Source organism: Rhea pennata, chromosome 16 (genome assembly GCF_028389875.1).
Source record: "Rhea pennata isolate bPtePen1 chromosome 16, bPtePen1.pri, whole genome shotgun sequence".
NCBI classification, from domain to species: domain Eukaryota; kingdom Metazoa; phylum Chordata; class Aves; order Rheiformes; family Rheidae; genus Rhea; species Rhea pennata.
The window spans coordinates 1,882,307-1,892,299 of NC_084678.1; the positions used below are offsets into that span (position 1 = coordinate 1,882,307).

At 43.5% G+C, this 9,993-nt stretch overlaps 1 protein-coding gene across 1 annotated transcript; it reads left to right on the forward strand.

Moving 5' to 3' along the window:
- Positions 1–6,140: 6,140 nt before the first annotated feature.
- On the forward strand, positions 6,141–9,307 carry GDF5 (growth differentiation factor 5). The gene is made up of 2 exons (XM_062589318.1): positions 6,141–6,774; positions 8,439–9,307. Exons 1-2 carry the CDS (start codon positions 6,141–6,143, stop codon positions 9,305–9,307), a joined length of 1,503 nt encoding a protein of 500 aa, XP_062445302.1.
- The last annotated feature ends 686 nt before the right edge of the window (positions 9,308–9,993 follow it).

Genomic DNA, 9,993 nt, shown 5'->3' on the forward strand with positions numbered 1-9,993 from the left:
TAAAGCATCACTGAGAATCTAGACAAAAACAAAACATGTAAAACTGATTATGGAAAGCATTTAAGGGCTATAGTAGCAATTAACGGAAGAGGCATGTCCAGCAAGACAACTGAAGCACAATGTTGACATAAACAGAACTAGAGTAGTGGCATCCCATTTATACATACTGGTAGTGAGACAGTTGCCAAATACTGTGCCCAGTTCTGGTGTCCACATGTCAAGATGATGTTGAAAAACTGGAGTGGATCAAAAAATGACTGACGTCTGAAAATCTGCCTTACACTAAAGCTGAAGGAGCTCAGATCCTGTAGCATATTGATCAGAAGATGAAGAGGTTATTTTAAAGCTATAAATACCTGTCAAATGAGACAAAGAGAAAAGAAATCAAGTTTTTGAAACTGCAGCTAGTATTCAATCTAGAAATAAGATGCTCTTCTGCCAGTAGGGGTGATTCACTATTTGAAGAAATTATCCAGGCCAGCTGTTGTAGGCTCTTACCTATAGATTTCTATGCATGTTTTTTTTAAATCTTAAGCTGTGAAACGTGTTCTGTCTGCTAATAAAACTTATGAATATTTTAATGAATAATATTTGGATGTTGATTTTGGGAAAGCAAGCAAGACAAAGCACTAAATCAGTAATGTTCAAAAAGCTCGGGTCTGTGTTAACTTGGGGTGAAGCTGTACCAAGCTGCCTCATGGATTCCATCGTGTTTAAGCAGCATCTGTTAACTTCTTGTGTTTCACAGTGCTGCTCTTCCAGTATGTGACACTGCTGCCAGACAAGTGGCTTATTTCATGTTGCCTTGACTTTTTATGTCTTTTTGAACTAAAGTGCAGCTTCCTGAGCTCAGAGTCTTTGTTTGGATTAAAGTGCTGGTAGTGGCAACGTGCTGGTACACAAAATTGGAGGCCTGGTCCTGTGCCTCCCAGAGATTAGAAATACTGACATTTAGATTCTGGTTTAAATTATTTAAAGAACATGAATAGTTAGTAATACATTTTGAGAGCTAAAAGAGTCTGCAATGCTTAGGAGCTCCGAGGACCTCATACCCTTGTCTCTACTGAGGGCTCTGTGTCAAAGTCATAGCAAGCAGTTTGATATCTCCAAGCAGGGGTTCTCACACCTCCCTCAGCTTGCTATGCCTGGCATGTGGGATGTAATGGTAGCAGCTCTAAGCACTGAGGTTGCTGTAAAGAGGAGGGCAGGCAAAGGCTGAGACATATCTGTCCACATCTGGCAGTCCCATCCCCTAAAAAAGCAGCAGCCCAAACTTAGCCCTGTCCCACTGTCCTTTATTGTGTAGGCAAGAGTTCTGCAGTCCTGTCAGCAAAATGCTGCAGGGCTGTCCTGGTGGGGCTTGATTCCCAGTGGTTCTGCTTCATTCTTGTCTTGTAGTGTTTCAAGTGAACTTTTTGCCTGGGGTCCTTTGGGATTCTCTGTAGGTCCTGATCTTCTCAGGACTTCTCAGAGAGGCTCCAAGAAGACCAGCTTTTCATTGATTCCAAGTGATATCCAAAAATGTTGTTTCCTTTCTCATGCTCTGTCTGGCTTTCCAGTCCTACTGCCTATGCACAGTTGCAGCAGAGAGGACTTTTAGTGTTAGCTAGTGTTCTCAAGGCAGGATATATAGTGGATAATACCCCTGTGCTCTTCTCTGGGTTTGCTACCTCCTTAGATCACTACAGTTCAGAAGCCTAGTCAAGTCTCTTGATAACCAATGGCACAATTATTTCTTTTGACTTCAAATTTCTATTTATTATGAGGATATTTCAGCACAGACTTTTAAAATTATGCCACAAGTTCCTATTTTTGTGGAAACTTTATCATCTTTGTTGTGCTGTGGCCCAAAACAGCAGCAGTGATTAACTATTACATCTCTGATTTTTTTTTCCTTTCAAAAAACACGTAACTGTGAAATTCTTTTCTAAAATTGTCTTTGCAGAATTTTAGCTTAAAAACAGGTGTGGTGAAGAGATCTCAATTCTCACAGAAATAGAATATTAATAGTTTCAATAAGCAAAAGCAATGTAACAGCAAAAGCTTAATATGTGGAGTTTATTCAACTCAGTCCTGTAAGAACTCCCTGAACATAAGTTCACCAAAGAAAGGACAATGAAATTCCCAACAGTGTGCTAGAATAACAGATTTCAGTGCGAGGCTCAAACGTGCAAGTTCATAAACACTGATATTCTTGCTGGCACTAGGAAAGGTCTGGAAAAAAGCAAAAGGTAGGAAGAGTGGGAAGCAGAATTAGATGAGGATCTTTGGGATAGAAGATAGCTAGCAGGTATACTAGCTATATAGTAGATATACTCCACCCTGCTGTTTCCCGTGGGACCACCTCTCTTGGGTCAGGAGCTGCCTGTGTTGCAACTCAGTGGCCAGACCTGGATTCCCTCAAAGATCCTCCTCTGAGCAAAGGAGACCCTAGTTATATAGGTCCTGGTGCTGGACCTTAGTAGTCCAGTCTGCCCCAGTTCCTGCTGTCTCTCTGCTAGCCTTTCCTTCCCAATATGAGCACAAGCAATCTGGAGATAGGCGGCTTAAAAATTGACTGGTGTGGCAAGGTAAGTCCATATTCCAGTTTTCCTGCTCCAGCCTTGAGGAATTCTTACTTGCCAGTTTGTTTTCCTGCTCCCATGATAACACTGTTTTGTGGCCTGGAGAGACTGCCTCCATTTACATTTTAGTGCAGCAATGAACAAATGCTGACAGTCTGCATCGCTTATCCACCTTGGGGCTGCGCTGAGGTGACCAGCTGTGTATAGCATATTTTAGAGTGCACAGAAGGAGTTCTGGGCTCTGGGGACAAGCTCAGCATTTTATGCCTGGCTCAGCCCGTAGTGTTAGTCCACAACATCCTGTGACAGACCAAGCACGTAAACTGATCTGAGCTCTCCCTGAAAAGGATCCTGCTGCTGCCTGCTACAACATCAGGTAGGACTTCAGGTAGCTGGTAGTCAGTGGTAGCGCTGCATCTGAATTACAAACATCTAGAGGTGCCAATATGGACATGAGGCCTGTACTTCAGGGAGCGCTTCAGGTTTTAATGTGCACCATAGGCCAAACATGGAGGAAGAGCTCACACAGAAGCATGCATCCATGTGCTGCAGCTCCAGAGTCCATTTCACTGACACGTGGAACAAGCACCCATGTTGACCTGAGTAGGGCCAACCCTATGTAATGGCCTTTTACCCTCAGCAAATGGCAACTTCTACAGTACCGGGAAATGTTCCTTTGGCTCTGCAGAGTGATTCCTTCCTCCAGCACAGTCCGGAGGTCTAGAGAGACTTGCAAGTATGGTCCGTTTGAGAAGCTGGCACAGTTTATACAGTCAGACTCTTAGGACGTGGAGAATAGGAGCCAACCTACTTCAAGAGAGCAGGAATCCAAATAGTTCTTTTTCAAATCTGTGTACACACTGGTGTGAGGAGCTACCTTTAGAGAACTGGCCATTGCAAGAAGGACCCTTCAGTGGTGCGCGTATACTTGGCCAATGTTGAAAAGCCTCAAATGTCTTCAGTAGGCCTCAAATGTCTTCTCTCATTATGTCCTGTACTTGGTCTAAAGCCTGCACCAGAGGGAGTGTTTCCATCTACATATTGAAGATACCAGGAGAGTTTGAGCTTAGCCTGAGCTAAACATACAGTCTGGATACCTCCACACTGGTGTGGAGGGAAATTAGTACACTCTATTCCATGGACCCTGTCCAAGGCCAAGATGCCACTGCAGGAGTCCAGGGACTCACTTCATTCTGAACAGTAACAGTGGCCCTGGGGTTACAAGTACCTAGATGGAGAGACCCTCAAGAGAGTCTTTCTCTCTTTTAAAGAGAGGGAATAGCTTTGCACAACTTTCTTTGCTTGTTTTTTTCTTTTTTTCTGTTTGGGCCCATCTACCCCATTGTGGTTAATTTGATGGTGAGATGAAGGACTGACGCACCCTGTTTTTTTCTCATTTTTTTACCTCTTGCTATTGACAATATTAATTATTTCTTGTGTAGTCCAGAAATTGAAGGGTATATTTGTCTCAGACATGTAAACATTGTTTGTACATGTGTTTGATTGTGCTTCTGGCTGATTTACTAAGACACAAGGCCCATGTAATCATGTTGTCTTACCTTCTGCTGTTTCATGTCCATGTCCCAAATAATTTCCAAATCTGCCTGCCAATTTCAACCAAGTTTGACAGAGCAATAGAGATCCTAAAGATACTAAATTCTTACAAGTGTTGTGAAAACTGAAAGCTGGGCAGAATGAAAGTGGGAACTCAGCATTTAGCTGTTTCTGCAGCCCCGTGGCTACCGGATGATAGCCACAGAGTGCAGAGCCTGACATGAGCCACATAGGTGATGGGGGGGGGGGGGGAGAGGAGAAAAGGATGCTGTGGTTGGGACAGCCATGGGAATGAGAGAGGAACCTGGAGGACTGCTGGGAAAGGGGTTCACCAGAAGTAATTGAGCGAAAAGCTTTTATTTTCATGAGGAGCATCAAACTACAACCGACTTCTCTGGGAGGGCAAGTAGCCCAATCTCAGGTGTCTTTTTCCTATCTACCTTGTGTGTGACATCTATGAAATCACTGAACTTTCTATGCTTCAGTTTATCTGCTAAAAGGAGGTGAAGCACTGTGAGCTCCTCAGGGCTACAAGATTGTGGGGTGCTACCTGTAAGAGTCATCTGGTGTTTCTGATACTAGCTGCGATGCAGTCTGCTAGGGCATGCACAAAAAGCTACAAAGTGCCGTATCTTTTTGCCTCGGAATAGAAACCCCTGGTGGAGGAGGACCGGGCATAGCCCACAGAAAGCTCCCATCAATCCCGGCTCCGCCAGCCCAGCGCTGCGTTCCCCAGAGCAGGGGGGGAGCCACGGCCAGGCCGCGCGAGTCCTCCCGGCGCCTCCGCACCGCGTCCGCCTCCGCGGGGTGCCCGAGGCCGCGCGCGGCCGCCCGGCAGGGGGCGCTGCTGCGCCGCGCGGGGCCCGCCCGCTGCTGCGCCGCGCGGCGCCCGCCCGCTGCTGCCGCCGCCGCCCGGGGGCCGCCGCCGCCCGGGGGCCGCCGCCGCCCGGGGGCCGCCGCCGCCCGGGGGCCGCCGCCGCCCGGGGGCCGCCGCCCGCCCAGCCCGCGCCGCCGCCGCCAGAAACTGCCGCTCTAGCGGCGCTTGCAGGTAGTTTTTAAGGCGTAGCAGCAATAAATACCCGAAACTACACTGATTGCAGCGGCGGCGGCGGCGCGTTTATACTAAATGAGACCTTTGTCAAGCGTTTGCATTATTGGCGACATCCCTGGGTTGCTGGAGGACAGAGCGAAGCTGTGGTTGCAGTCCTCAGGAAAAAGGTTACTCCCTTCAGCACCAAACCAGTGACATTTTGCTATTTTAATGTATTTATTCCAGTGAACTCAATGACAGGTCCCAGTTGTTGATCTTGCAGTTTGTCCCATTTAAACGTGAAGTTCATCAAAGGCTAAGGTAGAGGTTGTATTGCCACTTGAAAAAGCATCCTCTGGAGTTTTGAGCCTGTGGAGTTATTTCACATGAGGCAGAGTATGACTCATGCTAATGAAAAGGGTAAAGAAGATTTTTTTAAAGAAATATATCGCAGTTAAATTAGTTTAGACAGCATGACATCAGAGAGTAATTAAATAGGTTTGTTGGAATTCCGTTTCCAATTCCTGAGTTCAGGTTTGTAAAAGATTTCTGAGCACCTGCAGGTCTCTGTGTGTGAAATATTTTCACTGGAAAGGATTCAAAACTTTAAAAAAACCTTTTAACACAGAGGCAGCATTACGCCATTCTTCCTTCTTGGAAAAAAAAAAAAAAAAGCCTTCAGATTTAAACAGGACTCCTTCAAGTTTTCAGTCAGTTTTACAGAAGAAAACGAGGTGGTAAACTTTCCCTTTTCAAGAACCAGTTCTTTATAGCTGCTAACTGAAGTCAGGGGAGATCATATCTGAATACATGAGCATTTCCACTATGGGACTGGATACAAGTATTAAACAAAGAGATTTGAAATGTTTTAATCTCAAAAGAAAACCATTTTTGCTGACTTTGGTTTTTAATTTCTTTCATGTTTTCTTCTGCCAAACTAGAGGAACCTTTTCTGATTTTCTCTTTAGTGGCATTCAGAGGAAGACCAGAGGATGAAAATCCTGCATTTTCTCACTTTACTGCTTTGGCATTTGACTTGGCTGTCTCTGGATCTAGTTCCTGGAGTGCTGAGTAATTCTGAAGCAGGCCAGAGTAATCCAGGATCTAAACTAGGTTTGTTAAAAGCAGAAGGAAAAGAGAGGAATCCCTCAGCAAGAACAGGTACGCTGCGGACTGGAAACCATGGATATAGTACTGGGACTTCAAAGGCTAGGACTAAAAGCAGTGCTGTTCAGGCTGGAGCTCTCCTGGCCAAGAATGATGAATCAAAGAAGGTTCTCTCAAGAACAGCAACCACGGAGGCAAAGGTAGGACATCTCCCAGGCAGACCTTCTGGAGTAAGGACAGTGACTCCAAAGGTTCAAAATCTTAGCAGCAAAGCGTCTTTGAAAAAAACTGGCACAAGCAATGCTGATACTGGTTCTTACAAAACCAAAAAGACTAAAGAGCCTGTAACCCAAAGGGAAACTAAGGAAACTTTCAGACATCCCCCTATAACGCCACATGAATACATGCTCTCTTTGTACAGGACTCTCTCAGATGCAGAAAGAAAAGGTGTTAATGGAAGTGTAAAACTGGAGGCTGGACTTGCCAATACAATAACCAGCTTTATAGACAAAGGACAAGGTAAGAAAGTAGCTCCAGCATGTGTGTGTGTGCATGTATGTAAGGACAGGGGAAGAGACAGAGAGGGACGTGTATGCATCTGTGCATGTTTATACATTTAGAGAACGTTATCAGAAAATAATCATACATTTTTAAAGTCAAATAGCTCTTTTTAATGTAAATGAAACCACACAACTTTGCTGCAGTCTTTGCCCTCATACCTTATCTCAGAAATTCATCTAGAATCAGAACTAAATGGTGGTTTGGCAGCCAAACAAAACATTTAGAGACAGATAGAAAACGTTTAAAATGCTTAAAGAAGTTCATTGTTGAAAATCCATCAGTCTCTGCATCTTTAGGTGTTTAAAAACCTTTTAAAATCTGGTCTTATGTTCTTTGCATAACTAACTCCTGGAAATTGTAATGTTGGATCTTGTCATAAATTAAACGACACAATATGCTATGAATGTGGCTAACAGTGTTAGTATTCTGTGAAAAATCTGCAAGTTTCATTACCAAAGGGCCAGCCTGTTTTGTTCAAGGTAGAGCTGTGACCAACTACAGTATAGTCCCAGGAGCCGTTATAGCATAGTATAGATGTATCTGTGCTAGCTTTCAGTAAATCCTTTTAGGTACCACTAGCCTCCTAAGCACAGAAGCTCACAAGCCCAGGCTACGTAGAGTAAATAATTTCTGGAGCTTCAGAATTTGCAATTTCAACATCCTGGTTCCAAACATTTTTGAAAACTTAGACTAGCATATGCTATCACATGAAAAACAACCTGGCTCCAAAAAAAAGATGTTCACCTTATCACTTAGGTTGGACAGTTAGCCCCATGCTGCTTCCAGTGATGTTAGTAAGAGTTTTGTCATGGACTTCAGGAAGCAACACAAGGTATTGCTAACAAGGGAATGATAGAAGACTCAGGAAGAGTAGGTGATTCCTTTTCCGTTTAATTAAGAATAGCTTGGCTTCTGGGTAGGGATGATATGCTGCTCACAAGTGCTGTGTTCCAGTTCAGGTCCTTGGCTTGCCACTGCAAGGCACTGTTAACGTAACACGTCGATAAAACGTAGCCTCAGCCATATTCCTCATTAGTGCAGCTCCTGAGCTTAACCAAGCAAATGTAACATCACGTTAAGGGGAGGTATGTTTTTCTGCCCAATTTGACAAAGTTGTGAATCATGTGGAGTTAAGTTAATACGGCAATTATCCTTGTGTCTGGCAGTTCCTGGGGGATGTTGGGTTTAAAAGACTAATTCACTGTTGTATTGTCTAAGGGTAAATTTGCTTGTGTTTGGAGCCAGCATGGGACCTGGGCACCACTGAAATCCCATTCCAGTAATTTAAGTAGGATATAAGTGGTGAATAGACCCTGTGAGTGCTCAGCCCTGAAAAAGGACTATTTTCCATTTGGCTAATTGCTACTTTGAAGCTAGAAAGTGAAAGAAATTACATTTCTACAAGGCAAACTCAGAATCTCATTTCCCTGTTGAGTCACTGAGTTCTTCTGGGTCCCTGCTCAGAGCTGATCCCTTAGAGAACAAATATTCTTTCAGATGAGTGGGTTAATTAAAAGATCTTCTAGGCTTATGAACAAACTTCAGGAATACCATGAAGAACTGAATAACCAGTATTGATCTGTGCTTGATATGCTTTTAAAAATGTGTGTGTTTTTTTTTAGATGAGCGAGCGCCAACCATAAGAAAACAAAAATATATTTTTGACATCAGTGCATTAGAAAAAGATGGCTTGCTGGGAGCAGAGCTTCGAATATTAAGGAAAAAGCCTTCTGATGCCTGGAAGTCTCATTCTTCTGGAAAAACTTCCCAAGTGAAATTATTTAGTTGCTCCACAAACAGACAAGCAGCTACGCTCCTGGATTCTCGTACTGTCAGTATCACAGATACACCAAAATGGGAAGTGTTTGACATCTGGAAACTTTTTAGGAACTTTAAAAACTTGGTTAACTTGTGTTTTGAACTGGAAACTTTTGACAGAGGGAGAGCTGTTGATCTGAGGAGTGTGGGATTTAACAGAACAGGAAGACAGGTCAATGAAAAGGCTCTTTTCTTGGTATTTGGGAGGACAAAAAAAAGAGACTTATTCTTCAACGAAATCAAAGCTAGATCAGGCCAAGATGACAAAACTGTTTATGAATACTTATTCAATCAGAGGCGGAAGAGAAGAGCTCCTCTAGCAACACGGCAAGGGAAGAGGCCTAGCAAGAATCTGAAGGCAAGGTGTAACAGAAAAGCCCTGCATGTGAATTTTAAGGATATGGGCTGGGATGACTGGATAATAGCCCCTCTAGAATATGAAGCATATCACTGCGAAGGGCTTTGTGAATTCCCCCTTCGATCCCATCTGGAGCCAACCAATCACGCAGTTATCCAAACTTTAATGAACTCAATGGACCCAGAATCTACACCCCCAACTTGCTGTGTCCCCACCAGGCTGAGTCCCATTAGCATCCTTTTCATTGACTCTGCAAACAACGTAGTCTACAAGCAATATGAGGACATGGTAGTAGAGTCGTGCGGTTGTAGGTAGCAGAACAGTTGCTCGCATGAATATGTTTTGAAAGTTTTTATGACAAACTGTGCATAACCTCTCCTCAAACAAGGTTAACTAAACTTCTTACCTCTAGGATGAGTATGTTTACAAAGATGTAGCAGTAAAACCAGTGCTTCTGCATGTTTCTTCACTGTGGGTATATTTCAGCAGTATTTGGCTGCTGTCATGCAGCCCAATATAGGGCCTTGTATACAGAATCTGATAGCAACACAAGACTGGCTGTAGCTAGAGTCCATGACGGAGGAGATTAGACCCCCACACTGCTAGATCACCTGCTTCTATCCCAGAGGCAGCTGGTAAAAATGGTATCAGTGAACTGTGGATATGATCTGTTTAACTCTTTAACAGTGTTCTTGAGACTGAATTTATGTCTGAGTCCCATGTGCATTGTCCACTACGCAATGTTAGAAAAGAGCCTTGATGTCTAGAAGAGGAGGTTGGGTTCTGATGTGCTCTGAGCTTGGTGTAAATAGTTACACTGTAATATGATTTCTTTCTGATTAGCTATGGAAACTATACATATACAAAAAGGAGTAATTAAATATAATATTCTGATTTAGTTTAAGTTGTACATGGAGATAGGTATTTGTTTCCATGCATGTTTTCCTCCAAGCCACATATCTTTCTTAAGTATCCACCTTTTCATTATTATGTACCAAGTT